Below are 20,790 nucleotides of genomic sequence, written 5' to 3' on the forward strand. Positions count from 1 at the left end.
AAGAATTGGCTGAGGGTAGGGGATTTAATTTGAAAATAGCATCGCGCGGTCTTTGAGAAACCACTAATGGGATTTACTATATTTGAAACAGGAGCGACCTCCTGCTGATGATTGGAAGAAATCGGAGAGTTCCAGGGAGTATAAAAACAATAACAAACTCAGGGAATACCAGTTGGAGGGAGTAAACTGGCTACTTTTCAATTGGTACAACATGTATGTAAAACATGTTTCCTTCACTTTTAAAAAGGCCTATTGTTTTTTCCTTTGTAGTTATTGAAAATAGTACTCAAATATAACTTAATAACATTTAACTCTCTACTAAGATTATAATAAAACAGCAAACATTGGAAGTATGCTTATTATTTATTCAACAAATAATTACAGAGGTTGATAGAAGTATGTAAAAATAATTATTTCTTGGAAATGTATTTTACTGAAGCTAAGGATAACATCTAAAATAGGCATTTGTGAGTATAGTAATATATGTCTTGTGAAAAGAAAAAAAAAGAAAAGCAGTGACTAATATCTGTACTCATTAAACTTTCCTTCTTTTATTTCCTTCCCAAAGGCGAAACTGCATTTTAGCAGATGAAATGGGTTTGGGAAAAACTATCCAGTCCATTACATTTCTCTATGAGATATATTTGAAAGGAATCCATGGCCCTTTTTTAGTAATTGCCCCATTGTCCACAATCCCCAACTGGGAAAGGGAATTCCGTACCTGGACAGAGTTGAACGTGGTTGTGTATCATGGGAGTCAAGCTAGTCGTCGGACCATTCAGTTGTATGAAATGTACTTCAAAGATCCCCAGGTAAAACATCACAGGTGGTTTTGCCTATGCGTAGTATGTGCATTTTAAAACATTGGGATTTAAAATGGTCTCAGTGATTTGAGGGAAAGGTTTAGATTTTGCAAAATTGAGAAATTTGCTTTAGGTTTCTTACCTAATTTATGATTGTGTTATATCTCTGCATGTCATAATTACAGCTTTTCATTTTTATAGCTTAATCATTTTTATTATTAGATTAAAAATAAATGAAATTTTTTTATCTTGGATGATCAATGAAAATCACTTAATGTGTTGATTTGCTAATTGGCTTTCTTTTGCAATTAAAAATGTAAATAGAAAGAATATTTTGTTACATTCTTGCTGGAAATGAAAAATACTAGGCACGTAATTTTGAGTGACACAATGAATGAAATACATCCAAAGGGAAGAGTTTATACTTTGGCTCTTAGTAGCAATTACTGTGAATTTTCACTTTGCTAGTTACCTGCAATTATTCTGTGATGTTAACATTAAAAATTACTTGATGAAGAAGGGAGAATAGTAATCCCTAAATTAGTTTTAAGCTCTAGGTAGTAAATGGGATTTCTATAACTGCGAATAGGACAGAGATTTTTGTTTTACTTTTTGTTTGCTTTAAGTGTAAAATCTGCCCTATAACTGTTTAAAAATGGAAATATTGAAACTTGTTTATTTTGTATTTATCTTTAAATTTGGGAAATTATTATAAGTTCTATCCTAAGTGAATGATTTTTGTTTTATCACTTTAAAAATAAAAAAATAAGTTACAAAAGTAAAAGAAAGGTAAAACACTTTAAAAAGTAAAAAAGTTCTTTTTAAGTTAGCTTAGTACACAGTGCCTTTGGCCTTTCACTTCGGAGTCCATGGGATGTGACTAGAATGGGCACTCTTAGTAGCACTTTACTGCATGTGGATCTGTAAGGAAATTGGATCAGAAATTTTACTAACAATTTTCTAACGTTGAAAAAGGGAAGATTTTAAGGCCTTCTTATACCACAGCAGCTTAAACCTCCAAAATACGTGTTACTTAAAATAAAGGTGTCCCCAAAGGGATAAATCCATATGTCTTATGCTCTTTATTTATTCTCAGAGTTGTTAATCTGTAGTGCTAGATAATAATCAGAGTTGTTTTTGTAGGGTCGAGTGATAAAGGGGTCCTATAAGTTTCATGCCATCATCACGACCTTCGAGATGATTTTGACTGATTGTCCTGAGCTTCGGAATATTCCATGGCGCTGTGTAGTCATCGATGAAGCCCACCGGCTGAAGAACAGGAACTGCAAGCTGCTGGAGGGGCTCAAGATGATGGACTTGGTCAGTGATCATTTGGTGATTCCATTGAACCCGAATACAACTGTCGCTGGCGCAGCATTCCCGCCACTCTGGATTGGACTGATGCCTGGGGAGGGTGTTTGCAAAGTCTGTCAAATGTTGTGATACATCCTCCCGCGCTTGTAGTTACACAAAAGTGGCTGCTGTCTTCCTGATTCTGACATTGTTGGCCGGTATCACAGCATCATATAGTCGTGATACTTTCCCTAAAATGAGTTTCAAGTAATTGCTAAACAGTTCTCCGTTTTGGATGTATGGAAGTAGGACACGGGCACAAATGTGATAGGGGAGCTGGTGAAAGAGCTCGTAAACAGGAGGAATTGTTTTAAAGAAATACCTGACTTGGTTCAGAGACAAAACGTTAGAAATATCATCTGTTAAAAAAAAAAAGTGATTGTGGTCTTTAAAACCAAGCCGACCCCTTTGCTAGTTTGAAATTTTTGAAGAACAAAATAGTTTTTCATGTGCTGTTGCGTATAGAAGAACTTCTTTTGTCTGCAACGTGAGTCATGCAGGAAGCAGATGGGGAGACGCGAGCGCTGCTGATGCAGAGAACAGAAAGAGTCAGGGGAGCTTTATCTGAGCCTGGGGATTTTAGGGAAAACTTCAGCTCTGATGCGGAAAAAGCAGACCCTTAGGGGACTTGTGAAGCTGGGGCACTACACTGTTGACCTAATGACCCCAGAAAGAGACGAAATGGCAAGACACAGTTACCACCAGGCCTGCAGTTCCAGGCAGGCCCCTCTGTGCGCATCTGAATCAGGGACCATTTTTTTCTTTTTCTTTTTTAAAAATATATATTTTATTGATTTTTTACAGAGAGGAAGGGAGAGGGATGGAGAGTTAGAAACATCTATGGGAGAGAAACATCGATCAGCTGCCTCCTGCACACCTCCCACTGGGGATGTGCCCACAACCAAGGTACATGCCCCTGACCGGAATCGAACCTGGGACCCTTCAGTCCGCAGGCCGATGCTCTATCCACTGAGCCAAACCGGTCAGGGCAGGACCATTTTTTTTCTTGTATCTCCGCCTTTGTGCCTAATTCCTTAACTTGACGTAGGGTGGTGCAGAATTAACTTCAGAGAGAAGTAGGAACATGGGTACTAGAGAGGCTCTGGTTTTGAGAAACGGTCTTTGTTCTGATCTGTCACTGGCTCCCCTTGCATTCCTGCAGGAACACAAAGTGCTGCTGACGGGGACCCCGCTGCAGAACACTGTGGAGGAGCTCTTCAGCCTGCTCCACTTCTTGGAACCGAGTCGCTTCCCTTCAGAAACCACCTTCATGCAGGAGTTCGGTGATCTGAAAACAGAAGAACAGGTATTTCTCACGTCTACTTTGTATTTTAGTCATGCAGTTGAAGATTTAAGTCATGAAATGGCAAAGGAGTAATACTAAACTAACGTAAAAATGTAAGTCATCTTAGTTTTGTCCTCCTGCCCCGTAGACAAGCGAGCTTTATATCCTTTCCTTGGACAGACCAAGTCTTCATGACAGAGGTTTTCTTGTCTGTCTGTCCATTTGCCCTTGTGAAGGGTTGTTGATGGGTAGAGGTGTTTGTGTAATTTGCAGAGGCTGCTGTGCTGTTCAGGATGGTGGTTTTGCTAGGTCTGCTTTTGGGAAGGTTGTATACTTTTGGGGATAGTGTCAGAAGCCACGGAAATTTGTAGACTGTTTGCCTCCTGGAGTTTTAAGTTCTAGTCTTAATCTCTTCCGTTAAGTTCAAAGTGAAGTCCGTTTTGTTTTGTTTTACTTTTCCTAAAAACTCTGGTGTGCTGTACCCTAGTGCCAGTCACCAGAAAAGGGAGCTGGAGGGAGACACCTCTGCTTGCAGGACTGGCTACCTCCTGGCTTATTCGCTGTTTCTGGAAACCAAGAGAACTCAAGCAGAGGCCCCGCCCCCTCCCCTGACACGGTCTCTTCCTTCCCCTTCATCATCCCCACCGCTCAGGACAAACAGAATTAAAAGGAAATGAGTAGAATAAGCCTCCTGGTTGAATGGTTCATTTGACATTGGATCATTCAACCTTCATGCACTTCTGTTATGAAAACTGGAAGTTTCCTGCCTTCGTAACCTTACTGGGCTTTTTAAAATGGAATTTATTGGGGTGACATTGGTTAATAATGTTATACAGGTTTCAGGGATACAATTCTACAACACATCATCTGTATATTCTACTGTCTGTTCACTGCCCCAAGTCAAGTCTCCTCCCATCCCCTTATTGGGCTTTGACACATGAAATTGAACGGTAAACTAGTAGGATAATAATCCTGCCTTTTCACATTAGGATATGTGTTAACGTGCAACCAAGTCATGACATCAGTATTTACTTAAGGTCCTTTTTTAGGTGCAAAAACTCCAGGCTATTCTAAAGCCGATGATGTTGAGACGTCTCAAGGAGGATGTAGAAAAGAACTTGGCCCCCAAAGAAGAAACTATCATTGAAGTTGAGCTAACAAACATTCAGAAGAAGTATTACCGAGCCATCCTTGAGAAGAATTTTACATTTCTTTCCAAAGGTGGCGGTCAAGCTAACGTACCTAACCTTTTAAACACTATGATGGAACTACGCAAGTGCTGCAATCATCCGTACCTAATTAACGGTAAGCCTGGCTGTCGGTAAACTTACTTCGTGTCATTCAAAGCGCCAGAAATCCTTTCCTACCTCCAGACTGAGGACTTTACGGGTTGTGGTCATGACTGCATCCTGACGCCTCAGTGTGGCTTTGACCAGCTCCCTGTCCTCTGTGCTGCCTCCTTCTGTGGTGTCTGAAGGCAAAGGACCATCACTCCTGCCGGTCCCTCTCTGAAGCAGGATCTCACCTCACCTTTCTCCTGCATCCCTACATCTGTCTCACTCGTTGAAAGGAGGTGTTAGTGCTCCATGGCTTAAAAGTGTTCATAGTTAAGGAGAACTCAGCCCCTGATTGAGATTTTCTTGCTGTGTGTGTGTGTGTGTGTGTGTGTGTGTGTGTGTGTGTAAATCAGAGAAGTTAGAGAGGAACTTTGGTGTGAGAGGCAGAGATTTATTGTCTGAAAACTTTGATCAGAGAAAATTTCTCTCAGTCTAGAGACCTTTAGCTCCAGTTCCCTAAGAATGAGAGATTATTTTATGGCTTTGATAATAGTTTGTCCCCTGTTGCTAATGAATACTTTATGCTCCTCCTGTCTTCTCACCCAAATTGATAGTGTTGTATAACCGGCATGAGTACAAACCTGTATCATATACTTCCAAACATCATGAAAGGAATAAACATTTCATGCCTGTGTCGTGGACGCGAGACTCTGGAGAATACGAGAGCCTTCATTTTGTCAGGGGTTGAGATTAGGAAGCTGTTGGAAAGGGGTGGCGTGGAGACAGCCTCCGGGGCTGGGAAGGATATAGGCCGTCAGGGTTAGAACCAGGAAGGGCCTCACGCTGATGTAATAACATGAGCAAAGAAGAGGAGTCAGGAAGACAAAGGGGAACTTGCCCAAAGTGTAAAGACCATGCAAGCAACAGTGCAATGGCGGATGTAGACGTGCCGGGACCCTGATGTGGAAGCCTCCGTGCTGGGTGATGGGATTTGTCTTCAGTCCGTAGGCAGTGGAGGACCAGAGCCAGTGTCGAAGCTGAGAGATGGTTAGAAACGCAATTAGGATCATGGATCTGGCAACGTCGTATAAGACAGATGGGATTCGGGAAAGACAGGCAGGCGCAACAACCCGCTAGGGGGCTGGTGCTGTCCAGGTGGAGTTAAGGTGGGGCAGGGAGAGCTGATGGCCCACTCACATGGGTGCTTGTGCTCAGTGACCATTGGCCAGCAATGCCGTTAGGTTCCTTTCCAGGGAGAAGGAACAAGCCTGCTTTGTCTCTATCACCATTCGTGAGGTTCAAGGGCAGCTAATTTAAAGAGTTCCTCATCTTTTCTTCTTCCGTAACCTACACTGTCAGCCGCCTCGGCTCCAGGAGATCCTGTTACTAAATGACAAATGGCCCACACCTGGAAACGGTCTCCGCGTGGCACCGGGGGCCATCGCTGTGGGGACAGTGGTGCATTTCCTCTTCAGACTTTGTGCTTTTAGCTTTGTCTTTTAAAGAGCGTATCATGTGTGATAATTACATGTTTCATGCCACCAACCTGCTAATCACCATGTGTTTAAGAGCCTGTATGGCCATTTATGGTGAGTGCCAGCCAGCCTGTTCCTGAGTTGGGGAGATGGAGTTGGGGCTTAGGGCAGTTGATGGTATGAGTAAAGACACACACACACACTTTTGCATTTAATATCCGGTGAAAAGAAAATGAGGGGAAGTGGCCTCCAAGGGGAAAGAAAAGGTGCTCACAAAAGAGATGAAATGCTGCCAACAGGGTGTGTGTGGAAGGAAGATCTCAGTGATGGTTGCCAGGTCTTGTTTGGTCACATGCTAATACATGCATTGAGCATTGAGAGGCGGGGGCAGGGAGTGCTCGGGGGGTGCTCCCCCAAACCCAGCTGGTGGGTGTTCTCTGTAGCTGATGCTCTCTGGGGTCACCCTCTCTTATTGTTTGCTGGAGGCTCTTAGGACTTCTGCGGTTTGCATCTGTGGCAGTTGTTCTAACTGGTCACACCTTGAGCTCAGCGTCTCTGTCCTTCAGTTATGAAGTATCTATTAAGCAGGTATACTTATATGCCTTTATGTTGGGAAATTGTACCTCCAAGATACACACACACACAGGCACACACACACACTATAAATCACAACTTCACAGGTGACTTCTGTAGGCCTGTGTTTCACAGAGGCGCCTCCAGGGCCAGCACTGGCCACTCTGTCCACAATCTGGAGTGGAGAAAAGACTGACACAGCGCCCCCTCTACACAGGTTTGCTGAGCAGATAAAGGAGGTTGAATTGAAATTTGTATAGGTGGTGGCAGAGTAAAGCAGCCCTAATCAAACTAACGTTCAGTTCAATAAAGCACAATGCTTCTGAAGATGTGGGAAACAGAAACAGCTATAAGTTAAAAGGTGTAACAAGCAAAGCAGAAAAAAAATTGGGAGTGATGTTAGCATACAAGTTATATATATAAGAAATATTTTGAATGTGCATTAAGTGCTTACGTGGTTGGAACAATGCTTGGTGCTCTATAAACACTCAGAAAGTGTTGCTAGTTGTTTTTTCTTGCTAAAAGTTAAGCAGGTAACTGAGTAACATAAATGGCAATACTATTTTGGGTCCAAGTGTTATTAGAATGGAATGTTCAATTTTAGGTTCACTATGTGAGATAAAAATAATGTTGAAAACTTGGTCAAAGTCCCCTAATGGTTAGGGGTGACTTGAGACCGTTGTTGTTGCTGTTGGGGGTAGGAGGAGTGTAGAGAATCATGAGTAGAAAGAAAACAAGACTGAAGCTAAGATGCCAGAATGAATTTCAGAGAGAAAATAGTAACTTGTTTTTTTTAATCTTCAAGAGAAAATAATTTCTTGTTTAGTTTTGGCTAATATAGTAGATGACATTGCAGTTACTTCCCTCACAGTGCCGGTCTGTTTAAGTGGAAAGTCTTCTACTACACTCATTTCAAGAATGTCTTTGATACACACACACACACATTTTTAATTGTGGTATGATTGGTACTTTAATTCAAAACAGTGCCAACAAACTACATATTTTGGCTTCTCAGTTCATTTTCCGATTGGTATTTACAACTAACTTCAAGGTAAATCTAACAGATAAACTTGAGAATTTGGCTGTGACATCAGAATGTAGAAGTTGCCTCCCTCACCAACACCTTCCCATGCCCCTTTCCTTCAGTCTGGCCATAATAAATCCAGTGCCAAAGGAATCACATAGGGAATATGTTTGCTGATGTTTTAAAATGAAGTATTATTAGTGTAAAGTAGCTGCCACTTAAGAACCAGAATTCATAACAAAGACCTGAATTGATTGGTTCAATCAGTAGTAGCTTTTATCAGGTAAAAAAAGAATATACTTAACATTTTTTTGAAAATATTTTAATTTTGATTATTCATAAGATGAGAAATTATTGGTAGTATTGAAAAAGCAGAAAAGTTATTTTTCATCTCTGCATAAATTTAAGATGAAAAATAATAGATTTCTCTACTAAATTGACTGAATTATTTTTTAAATTTTTTTAGTAAAATAATCCAAACATGTCTGATTCTGATATTTACTTTGTCAAAAATGATTACTTCATTTTTGAAATCTATTCACTGACCATTAACTTGTTTAAACTAAAACTATAAAAAAATTTTGAGTATGGATTATAATCTTAATGTGGACAAAATAACTATCCAGATATCATAAGAGTAAGACCTCTGTCTTCCTGAGTTGCAAAGACCTTATAATATATTGTCCCACAAGAACAAACTTGTAATAACACCTAATGTAGTAAGTGGACTTAAATCTGTTTCTGCTGTCTGCTGAGAATCTTCTTGTCCTGAATATAGAACCTACATTTCTAAAGTTTATGTTTTGAAAAACGTTACTGAACTTTATTCAAGAACCTGCCTGCTACTGTTCTTAAATAGCATTTTGTTTTTTACATGTTCTTCTAGTAAAACCTTTGCCCTTTTTTTTTCACTGGGAGGAAAATCCTGCATATTAGCCTGTCGCTGGTGTGGAGAGGGGAGTGAGCAGCTGGCATTTCCTGCCAGCCCCCTTCGTAAGCAGTCACGGTGTGCTTTCCAGGAGGCCTCGGTGCTTGGGAAAGGCACTGAGTGACTGTAACCGGCTCTCAGTGAGATTCTGTGTTGATTAATAATTAACATGCGTTATTTGTGCCCACGACCATGCCATAACTTAATTTGTACAAGGCCCTTAAATGGAAAGAGGGGCCACATTTGCTGTGTTGGCCGCCCTCACAGAAGGACGACCGTCCGAGCGGCTTGGTGGCCTACCTGACCCACCCTTTCAGATCTTCTGAGGTTGTGTATCCCCTTCAGGTGCACAGTAGTTAGTCCACATGTTTACAACCAGGGGTAACAAGAATAGTTTACAGTATCTGACACGGTTTAAGGAGGGAACCAATCCCATTAGACGGATTTGTTCGTTTGTATTTCCTAGAGAATAGGTGACCGCATCCCCGTCCTGAGGGAGGGAGAGGAGCTGAGCAGCCAGCCGTGCCCTGATTAACCCCCGGGAGGGGAGGAGGCCAGACGAAGCTGCCTAATTCTAGTTAAGCCACCTAAGCAGTTGAAGGAGGCTTAGCCTGCTGCTTCCAGGATGAGGGTGGGTTTGGGGTCAGGGAAGGAGGTGTGACCAAGATGTCATTCTCTTGAGGCTTCTCTCTCTGATGCCCCCCCAACCCCCCAATATTTGAACAAACAGAAATCTACATGGGGCTGTGATGAAAAGAGGGTTAGGCCTAGAAGTCTTACATGAAACAGGTATATTTTATTTTCAAAGTTTTTTGAGCTTTGAATAATTCAAGATCGAATTTTTGTCCCTTATGAAATTATCAGGTGAGAATGACTACAGAAGGAGATTTAGAGATTGCAGTAGAAAATGTGTGCTATCCCCTAAAAAAAAAACAAAGTTCCTAAAAAATATCCTGAACAATGAATTCCCTTTTGTGGCAGTCCTTTGGGCTGTATTATTGTACAATTGTAAATACAAACTGCTGCCCGTACACTGTAATTGTTAGAATTCTGTCTGCCTGTTTCTTGGTTTCAGAACAGATTTTGTTGTGTGTTTATATCCAGCTAGTAAACAGGTCTTTGTTTCTTCAGCCGTTCAGGTTCCACATTTTCTGTAGGTATCTGGCCCTTGGCTTGTTTCTGCCACTCTGGCCTGACAGTCTGTTGTTGAAATTCTGTTTCTACAATCAGCACTCATTTGTTTGTTGTGGAAAATGTGGTTTTTCCCTCCCAATGCCTCAACGTGTTGTGCTGAAAACTTTGATCCCTTGTATGCTTTCCCGGTTTCGTGTAGGCCGAACTTTGAGGGAGGGGTAGGTTCGTGTTCGTAAACATGAGCACGGTGGTCTGGTTCCCACAGTTTGCGGTGGGTTTTGAAAGCTAGTTCATTGTTTTCAGTAATAAAAACCTTTTACTGTATTCATGTTATGCTGTCCAATCTCCGCAGGTGCTGAAGAGAAAATTTTGGAAGAGTTTAAAGAAACACACAATGCAGACTCTCCAGATTTTCAGCTCCAGGCGATGATCCAGGCTGCTGGCAAGCTAGTGCTGATTGACAAGCTGCTGCCAAAACTGAAGGCTGGTGGCCACAGGGTGCTTATCTTTTCCCAGATGGTGCGCTGCTTGGACATACTGGAAGACTACCTCATTCAAAGACGGTGAGGCCCGGTTCCATGAGAATAAAAAGGAGATTCGGAAGTGCCCTCGCACAGGGCTCGACGTGGTTCACCTCGGAGTGATACCTGTGCTAACGGGGGTGGAGTGGGGACCTCGCATCTCTTCTTTAAAGGCTGTGGATGTACACGGCAGGCTCTCTGTGTGATGGCTGCCGTGGGTCTGCGCGATTTTGTGGGCAATTTTGTTTCCCGTTTCTTTCATTTGACCAGGGGAGAATAGTTCTGACCTAAAATTGAAATTGTTTGTTATTTTACTGTTGGAGGTGTCAGCTATTTTTAGAGGTTAGATGTTTCAGTGGAGAGGAAGTAAAATAAAATGTAATCTCTGGGCATTCGAACCAGTTGTGTGAAAAACAAAACCCATTTGCTCTGAAATTGCTTCTCATACATAATATCATCGTTAATATATATCCCACGTTGTATTACTGTCTCAGAAATAAAAGCAGGGAGCAGGTGTATTGTAGCTGTTCGTCAGGCCTCCTTGCTCATACTGACCTTTTCCAGGTACCCGTACGAAAGGATCGACGGCCGAGTGAGAGGCAACCTGCGCCAGGCAGCTATTGACAGATTCTCCAGACCTGACTCGGATAGGTTTGTTTTCCTCCTGTGCACACGGGCAGGAGGCTTAGGCATTAATCTGACTGCTGCTGACACCTGCATCATCTTTGATTCTGACTGGAATCCCCAAAATGACCTCCAGGTAAACATGCAAGAGAATCTTCCTGATGCCTTTTTTTTTTTTTTTTTTAAGTCATTCTACTGTGACGGAGAATCCCCGTCAAACCAATAAATTAAAGTCATGTAGTCACTCAGGCGGTATCCCATGATGGGGGCAAATGAACCAACTAGTCATCAATTTATTAATAATGTAAAAGTAGTTTCTTTGTGTGTGAACCCTCTTCGAAGCCGCACCTGTTTATCGGAACAGCAGATGCTCTCATTACTGACGACAGAGCCTTTCTTTCTTGGTAGCCATCAGTTCCCCTTTGCTTCCAGGCCCAGGCAAGGTGTCACAGGATAGGACAGAGCAAATCTGTGAAAATCTACAGGCTGATCACACGGAATTCTTACGAAAGGGAGATGTTCGACAAGGCGAGTCTGAAGCTCGGTCTGGATAAAGCGGTGCTGCAGTCCATGAGCGGAAGGGAAAACGCAACCAACGGGGTAAAGCCACCCGCGCCCACCCGGCCCCTTCACTTGTCCGGCTCCCGGCTGGATGTGGCTCCTCGTGAGAAATGCTCCAGCATCAGCTTGTTCTCCAAGCTCAGTATTTCTTTTAAGCACTGTTTCCACCTCCTTTGTCCCTTGTTGGAACGTAGGTTTATCCTCTTGGAGAAAAAAAAAAATTCTTTGGTCTAAAAACATTTCAACTCTGTATTATTTCACATATCTCTCTAAAACAGGTGCAGCAGCTTTCCAAGAAGGAAATAGAGGATCTTCTGCGGAAGGGGGCCTACGGTGCGCTCATGGATGAGGAGGACGAAGGGTCTAAGTTCTGCGAAGAAGATATCGACCAGATTCTCCTGCGGCGAACCCACACCATCACCATTGAGTCCGAAGGGAAGGGCTCCACGTTTGCTAAGGTGCGAGTCGATCGGAAGAGGCAGGCCCTCTACAGACGCTTAATAGAGTCCGCATGCAGCACTCTGTGAAGTGCTCAGGAGAGGCACACGGAACGTTGGCCTTCTTACCCGGAATCAAGAAGTTAATTAACTCCCTGTGGAGCTCCTAATGCATAAAACCTTTGTTTGTGTTTTGGGTCCTGTTCTATCATATGGCACCGGTGGTCGCTCTCACCTTGGCCTCAGAGCTGCTTCCCGGCTCCCAGGCTAGTCCTTTTCCTGTGGCCTTGACCCCAGCCTCTCCGCTTCTTAAGATCTGATTCCTGACATAGCCTCTAACAACCCTGTCACTCCCACCTGCCTTCCCCTCCAGCTTCAGTGCCATAACTCTGCTTCCAGAGCTGGGATCCGCACAAGCATCGTGCACACCAGTTGTCTCCCTGCCTCCCTTTCTACTTCTTTTTCAACCTCCAGCTGCACCCTCCCCCGCCTCCTCATCAGACCAGCTCTGGCAAAGGTCACCACTCGGGGTCGCTCCAGCAAGCCCCCCTCTGAGGCTTCCCCTGCATATTGACCTACCTGCCCTTCCACACCCAGGCCCCACGTACACTTTTATTTTTAATAGCTTTCTTGAAGTGCAATTTGCTGACCATAAAATTCACCTACTTTACGTGTGCCTTGACCTTATTTACAGACTCGTGTAACTATCACCACAACATCTGAGTGTAGAACATTTCCATCACCCCAGGAAGATCCTGATGCCCATTAACAGTCCTGTCGAGCATGCTTGCGTGTGTGTGTGTGTGTGTGTGTGTGTGTGTGTGTGTGTGTCCTGCCAAATCCTTGGCAACCACTAATCTACTTTCTGTCTCTATAGATTTGCCTGCTCTGGATATTTCAGATACATGGAATCATGCAACGTGTGTTTTGTGTCTGGCTCTACTCAGCACAATGTGTTGAGGGTCATCCATGCTGTAGCCCAGATCAGTACTTCCTTTTCATTGCTGAGCCGTGTTCCATTATATGTCTATGCCTCATTTACCAGTGGATGATGGACATTGGGGTTGTTTATTTATTCACTAGTTGATAGTGAAATTTTTGGTCGTTATGAATAATGTTGTTATGGAACATTTGCATACAAGTTTCTGTGTGGATGTGTGTTTTTGTTTCTCTTGCATGTATACCAGGAATGGACTTGCTGGGTCATGTGTTAGCTCCATGTTTAACCCTTGAGGAACCTGCCAGACAGTTTTCCTAAGCGAACGTACTGGTACCTTTGCTTTCCCACTGGCAGTGTTTTTAGATTTCTAGTTTCTCCACAGCCTCAGCAGTGTTTTTTATTGTCTGGCGCTTTGATTGTAGTCATGTGCGTGAGTGGGACGTGAGAGGCTCGCGGGTTGGAGCCGCATTTCTCTGATGCCTGGAGCATCCTTTGCTTGTGGCCTTTGTGTATCATCTTTGGAGAAATGTCTGTTCTAATTCTTTGCTCACCTTTTGAGTTATTTGTCTTTTTATTCTTGAAGCTTAAGAATTTTTTATATATTCTGGATAAAGGTTATCAGATAATACAATTTTTTTCTGGTCTTTTCTTAACCGTGTTTAATTTTAATGAAGCCCAGTTACCCCCCCCCCCTTTTTTTTCTTTTATTGTATTGTTTGTGCTTTTGCTGCATTGTCTAAACAAGTTAACAAAGGTTTGTCGTCTTCTCAGAGTTTTATGGTTTTCACTCTTACATCCAGATCTGTAACCATTTGAGTGAGTGCTCGTGTGCGGTGATGTTGTAAGACAGGGTCCACCTTTCTTCTGCGTGTGGACATCCAGTCGTCCGGCTCCTCCTCCTCTGGGCTCTGTGGTCCAACACCTCCTCCCTCACGAATCTGCCTACACATACACACCTGTTTGTGCACCTGAGTAACACCATCCAGATGCCAAAGTTGGATGCTGCCGTTTTTCCCGGCTTCCTCCTTTTCCTTCGTACTTCACATTTAGCTAGGTTCTCACTCCTTCCAGTTAATCCTTTAAAGAAACTTTGTTTCTGCTAGAACCGTTTTCAGTCTTCATCACTTCCTCCCTAAACTACAGTAGCCTGCTCTACCCCATTCTGCCCTCCACGCTCCGACAGCGGTGCCTTTGCCTAGGATGCTGTCCGGGGTGATGTCCCCAAGCAGAGTTTGCTGCTTCCTCAGGGTAGAGTTTGGGCTCTGTTTACAGGACACGCAAGGCCTGCCTTAAGAGCCTGATGTTTGGCTTACTCTTCTTTTTAAAAAATACATGTTTTTATTGATCTCAGAGAGGAAAGGTGAGGGAGAGCGATAGCAGCATCCATGATGAGAGAGGATCAGTGACCGGCTGCCTCCCACACGACGCTAACCACTGAGCCACGCCAGTGGTGCTGGCTTACTCTTCTTGATTCCCCTCACCCCCGGCCACAGGGCACATCACCTCTCTTCTCCTCTGTGCTTTGAGCTTTCAGCAGTCTGGTCCAGGCATTGTTTTCCAGAGAGCCTGTTCTCCCTTCCCAGCAGTGCCCTCCCCGTACCTTCACCCCCACCTGAACCTGGTTAGGGCCTTTCTCTGTGTATCAGTCGCACCTGTACATCCCTTTGTTACTTGGGGTGTAGTGTGCTGCGCGATCACCTTTTGTTTCCTGATCTGCCTCAACCCCTGGCCCATGAGCTACCCGAGGGGGGGTCTTTGTCCCAGTGCCATCGACGGCGGCATCTGGCACACAGTGGAAGAAGGCAGACATGTTTGAGTGAATGGATAAACGGGAGCTATTCTGCATTTTACCTCTGAGAAAAGCATCTCAAAGTAATGCATGTTTTCCCCCCTTTTAGGCCAGTTTTGTTGCATCTGGAAATAGGACAGATATCTCCCTGGATGACCCAAATTTCTGGCAAAAGTGGGCTAAGAAGGCTGAGTTGGATATCGATGCCTTAAATGGGAGGGTGAGTGAGAGGTTCCATTCACTCCCTATCTGATTTAACCCCAGGCCGCTCTGATAGAAGTTTAAAGTGTGTCTGCCGTCTGTTTTAGAACAACCTGGTCATTGACACCCCGAGGGTGAGGAAGCAGACCAGGCTGTACAGTGCGGTGAAGGAGGACGAGCTGATGGAGTTCTCAGACCTGGAGAGCGACTCCGAGGAGAAGCCCTGCGTGAAGCCCCGGCGGCCGCAGGACCGGTCCCAGGGCTACGCCAGGAGCGAGTGCTTCCGGGTGGAGAAGAACCTGCTCGTCTATGGGTAGGTCGGGCCTGTGGGAAACGGACTTTTACTTTAAAAATAGTTAGAATTCCAGTGGGCACAGGAAAGCAGTATCTGCGTTTGGATTTCTGTGGCTCCCATAGTCAGGCGAACTCTGCAGCGACTGCGAGGGCCCGGGGCGTTTGGTTAACGTGCTCGCCGTTGCTCAGTCCTTGAGGATTTGAAGGAGCATGAGTTTGTCCCTAAGGAATTAGGTCAGATCCCAGTTTACTTGTTGATGACTAATAACTCAGAACAAAGTCTCAGAATTACAGCGTCTTTTCTCCTTTAGCTTCACATGGAATGTACTGCCACAGTAATCTTGTAGCACTTTTCTGTTATAAAAATCTGTTCAAGGCAAGGATCTCACTTCTGAAGCTCTTCCAACAGATGGTCATTTCAGGTCTCTGAAGGTGCCAGCTCTGCGTCCCTGTGGCACCCCCACGGTGCTTTGCAGGGCGAGGTGCTTAGTAAATAATAAGAGGTCTCTAGCCCTATTGTGAGACCGGAGGCAAATTCCATTCAAGTACAAAACCGCCACCAAAACGGCCTTTCTATAGATCTGACAATATCCTGTCTTGGGTTGTGTTTTTCCAGTGAGTCATCATTAGTTCCAGAATAAATACAAACATTTTGTTTCATGTGGCACACAGGGCTCTGGCCTGGCCCTTCCCATGGGCAGCCCAAATTCCTGTGAGGACAGACCTCTTCGTCTCCTTCAGTGGGCCACGGTCTGTCTCATCTCTCTTCCCACAAGCCCTTCCCGCTGCCTAGAGCCAGCCCCTTCCACCATCTAACCACCCACCCTCCCGCCACACACACACACATACACATGCAGGCTTGAGCTGCCCAACCCCTCCTGCTGTCCTTGGCATCCAGGGCAGGCGTCCCCTTGGCACTCTGCACCAGAAAGTCTGGTCTGCACTTCCCACCACACTCAGGAGCGTGTTGGTTTATGACGATGTAGTGGCTTCTCCTGTTGGAGACCCAGCTAGCAGCTCAGGGCTCTCTCTGTGTCCTCGGGGCGGAGTGCAGTGCCGGCAGACACAGTGAGTGCTGCGTCAGTGGTTGTGGAATAAATGAAGTTCAACGAAAGCTCATCCTGTGTGTGATCACTGGGTCCCCTCTCCTATTGCCTGTGCAAGCTGCTCACCCTTTCCTGTGGGTCCTCACACAGCCGAGAGACTCCCCACCCAAGCCCTTTGCACCTGCTTCCATGTTCCAGCTGAATGATCTAAGTTGAGAATTTTGCCCGTAGCTTTAGAAATGGAACACATTAATAACTCTTGAAGCTAAGAAGTATCCTCAGGGCATACTGCATTTTAGTGAAGCCCTTCCCTCCTCCCACGGGCATCACTAGGTATTGAACACCTACTATGTGCTGGGCACTGTGCTAGGATATTCTCAGATACCAGGGCCACAGCTGTGAGCAGGACAGTCATAGCCCCACCCCAAGCAGGCAGGTGAACAGCAGAAAGCAGTAAACTGTGGTAATGGCTTGGCTGGGAGCTCTGTGCAAATGGAGCGTAGAAGCATGTCTCCTTCCTTTAAGACACAGCTCAGGTATTCTCTCTCTGCCTCTGGGGTGCAGGGCAGTAGAAGAAGGGATTCCACAGAAGGTGATGTGAATAGTCTGTGACTTGATGGGACATCTTGAATGAGCCAGGGTAAGAGGGAGTGTCGGACTTTGAGTTGGGGGAGAAGAGAGTTTCTGGCAGAGAGGGCAGTGTGTCCAAAGGCCTAGAGGTGAAGGCCAGCCTTGCGATTTGAGGGCTGAGAGAGGTTCATAGAAGCCAGAGGGGACCAAGCCAGGGCGATAGGGCGTTCTGGGCGTGCACTGTGCTTCTCGCGGAGACTCCCCACCAGCAGGGCACCGCTGTCGTCGGGAGGAAGGCAGCCTAGGGGCTCCGTCAGCGGTACTCCGGGGGAGGCACAGCTCAGACCGCATCTGCCTGTCTGTTGCACGTTCTCACTTCGCAGCACGCAGGAGAAAGAGCACAGCACTGGGTTAAACCCGAGACTGTAATCCTAAATAGACGGTTCAGCCCCGGCAATGTGCTATCTGCCTGGTTCTAGCCACAGTCCCTTCTCCACCCGTTTCACATGAGGACCTGAGCGTGGGCGGGGCGTTTCTCCTGTGTGTGCTCTTGGACTTGGAGTTGCGTTCTCCGTTTCAGAATGAAACCCGAGCCTGTCCACAGCCTGTCTTTCATTATCGTGGCGCCCCTTAGGGTTGATGAAACCACTTCTCGGCCCTGACTGGGGGCTGGCACACCCACCTTGAGTCCCTGTTCATTTCAAATGGTTGGTCAGCATCGAAGCATGCGAACTGTGACTGCAGCATCGCTGTGAGGGTGTAAAACGTCCAGGCCCTGCTTGCTCTCTCGTCTTCAGAGTGGCTGCCGTCTGAGTCTGAGGGGAAGCCTGTGTCAGCCCCTGTCCTGCACTGAGGAGCCGTGGACCGCAGCCCGCGCTGGGATGGGAGGCTTTCACACTGGGCCCTGGGTTGCTTTCCTTTCACATGAATGTTGCCAGGTCTTTGTTGTTATTGCTTAGCAAGAGAAAAGAACCACATTTAATATCTTCGTGTGCCTGGGAACCCCACAGACATGAGAGTTTTGACCCAAGGTGTCTGACCCCGCTGCCTGACTGTGAAAAGAAGCCCCAGACCTACACTGAGGGCCCCTGTGCATGCTGAGTGCTTGCTTTGCAGCTGGGGACGGTGGACGGACATCCTTTCCCACGGACGTTACAAACGCCAGCTCACTGAGCAGGATGTGGAGACCATCTGCAGGACCATCCTCGTGTACTGCCTCACCCATTACAAGGGGGACGAGAACATCAAGAGCTTCATCTGGGACCTGATCACGCCCACGGCCGACGGCCAGACGCGCGCCCTGGTCAACCACTCCGGTAGGTCGTCTTCGTGCTGCAGGGCCACAGAGGCCACCCGGGGCCTGGCAGCACAGCCGAGACCCCGTGTTTCCCTGCCCTGGATGCCAGATGGTAGAAAGCTTCTGTTGTTATTACAATAATAATACTCATCGTTATTGTTCATTATGATTCTAGGTCTCTCAGCCCCGGTGCCGAGGGGAAGAAAGGGGAAGAAGGTGAAAGCCCAGAGCTCACACCCGGTGGTGCAGGACGCCGACTGGCTGGCCGGCTGCAACCCCGATGCACTGTTCCAGGAGGACAGCTACCGGAAGCACCTGAAGCACCACTGCAACAAGTGGGTGGTCCAGGGGGGCGGAGGGCTCGGGGGTTCCTGTGTGTGCACGTGTATGTACATGTGTGTGCGTGTATGTGTGTGTGTGTGTGTGTGTGTGTGTGTGTATGTGTGTGCGTTACTATTAAGCTGTAGTAACTATCTTTGCACAGCCTTAACTAGTTTTCTTCAAACATGATGCCAGGTCATATGACCTTTAAATGACTGATATTTACTTATTTACTTATTGTTTTGTTAATCCTCACCTGAGAATATTTTTCCATTGATTTTTAGAGTAGAAGGGAGTGGGGAGGGTGGGGGGGAGAGAGAAACATCAATGTGAGAGAGAAACATTGATTGGTTGCCTCCTGCATGCACCCTGACCAGGGCTGGGGAACGAGCCTGCAACCAAGGTACATGCCCTGGATGGGAATCGAACCTGGGACCCTTCAGTCCAAGGGCCAATGCTCTACACACTGAGTCAGACCGGCCAGGGCTGATTTTAAAAATTGCGATAAAGGTACATAACACAATTTTAAAATTTTATCATTTGTAAGTTTGTAATTCATTGGTATTAATTACATTAAAAATGCTGGGTACTCCTCACCACTGTCTATCCCCAAAACATTTTCATTGACCCCAATATAAACTCTGTACCATTAAACCAAAATTCGCCTGCCACTCCTCCTCATGGCAACCACCATTCTCTGTTATGAATTTGCCTATTCTAGATACCTCATAATGGAAATTTACAGTATATGTCTTTCTGTGTCTGGATTATTTCACTTAGCATGATATTTTCAGAGTTGATCCATGTTGTAGCTTGTGCCTGAATTTTAGTCCTTTTTATGGCTGAATAATATTCCATTGTATAGATAAGACCACCTCGTGTTTATCCATTCACCTATCCTTGGGCACTTGGGTTGACAGACACCTTTTGGCTGTTGTGAATAGTGCTGCTGTGACATTGTGGATAACTAAGTTTTGTTTTGTTTTTAGTGTTATTTTTCAATTACAGTTTACATTCACTATTATGTTGCGTTAGTCTCAGGTGCACCTGTGGGTAACTAAGTGTTAACCAGTGTGAGTCGGGGAATTATGGTTAGCTTTATACGATCCCATCTTCAGCTGACTGCCCGCAGGGGAGTTGCTGCGGAATGTTCATGTTATTTTTTGCTTAATCGCGCCTCAGTTGTTTGGTCTTGTTTGGCTTACCTTATGAGCTGAGAATCGTATTCCTTACCTTTGTTTCTAGAACTTGATTCGATATAACTGAACATACATGTTGAATCTAAGTTTATTGCATCGCTTGGAGCTCTGCTAACCTACTTCTTAAACCGACATCTTCACATGTTGTTTCTTCCCTTGCTCTGAGCGCACTATTCAGTGTCAGCAGTGCAGCCGCACTGCACTGAGCCACCGCCCCTTCCTGGCCGTGCGGCCGGGCGTACGCCCCTGGCCTCTCCACGACTCCCTCTCCCTGTGCGTCAGCTGGAGCTCTGCAGCAAGGTCTCAGCTGGAGGGGGCAGGATATAAAGAAATGTGTGCGCATCTCTCTTTAAAACTAGCCACCACAGTCTGAGCACGTGGTGCTGCAGTGTGCCTAGCACTGCATACGACGGCGTTTGAGTTGTCTGAGGTGAGAAGTGCTGTTTTATCCTGTTTCCCTGACAAGGAAACAGACTCGGGTACTTATGGTCCCTCCGCTAGTGAAGGGGCAGGGCCAGGTTGGAGGCCCAGACGGACGAGGCTGGCACCCTTGTCCTCAACCACCCCCACCTCAGACGCCTGCCTCCTCCTCGGGGCTGTCTCAGTCCTCACACGAATAACCCTGGAGTACACCTGCTGCTCCCAGGTTGCACTGACAGATGCTTCTCGCCCCTTTTTAAACGACAGTGTCTTCAGGGCCTCCCTTTGATCGCTGTCTTTAGAGTTTTGAGTCTTCCAAACCATCACCTCCAACCATCCTGGTACCTCAGAAACTGTTTTGTCGTTACTACTGTAGCATGATAGTCCTCCCTCAAGTCCTACCAGGGTATAGCTGCTGGAAAACTTCCGTTTCCTTGTGGCTTATGTGAACTTGGGGTGATTAGCCTCGTGAGTTCTGGATTTGAACCCTGGTCAGGTGTGGGAACAATGGCTCTGGCCTCAGGTCCAGTGTGGTGGTTTCTTTGTTTTTTTGTTTTAAATGTATTTTGATTGATTTCAGAGAGGAAGGGAGAGGGCGAGAGAGCTGGAAACATCAATGATAAGAAAAAAAACAAAACATGGATTGGCTGCCCACAACCTGGGCATGTGCCATGACTGGGAATTGAACCATGACCTCCTGGTTCATAGGTCAATGCTG

The 20,790-nt window shown here is 45.6% G+C and overlaps 1 protein-coding gene across 1 annotated transcript in view; it reads left to right on the forward strand.

The window, feature by feature from the left end:
* The window catches only part of CHD7 (chromodomain helicase DNA binding protein 7), a 178,743-nt gene that overhangs the window by 138,588 nt on the left and 19,365 nt on the right, over positions 1 to 20,790 (forward strand). Inside the window, 13 exon segments of the mRNA XM_079796311.1 lie at positions 92 to 213; positions 569 to 812; positions 1,947 to 2,123; positions 3,319 to 3,462; positions 4,491 to 4,746; positions 10,205 to 10,415; positions 10,938 to 11,133; positions 11,430 to 11,597; positions 11,837 to 12,016; positions 14,834 to 14,944; positions 15,033 to 15,238; positions 17,952 to 18,151; positions 18,308 to 18,467. Of these exon segments, the coding sequence (XP_079652437.1) occupies positions 92 to 213; positions 569 to 812; positions 1,947 to 2,123; positions 3,319 to 3,462; positions 4,491 to 4,746; positions 10,205 to 10,415; positions 10,938 to 11,133; positions 11,430 to 11,597; positions 11,837 to 12,016; positions 14,834 to 14,944; positions 15,033 to 15,238; positions 17,952 to 18,151; positions 18,308 to 18,467 (2,375 nt within the window).

Source organism: Cnephaeus nilssonii (genome assembly GCF_951640355.1).
Source record: "Cnephaeus nilssonii genome assembly, chromosome: 18".
Taxonomy (NCBI): Eukaryota; Metazoa; Chordata; class Mammalia; order Chiroptera; family Vespertilionidae; genus Cnephaeus; species Cnephaeus nilssonii.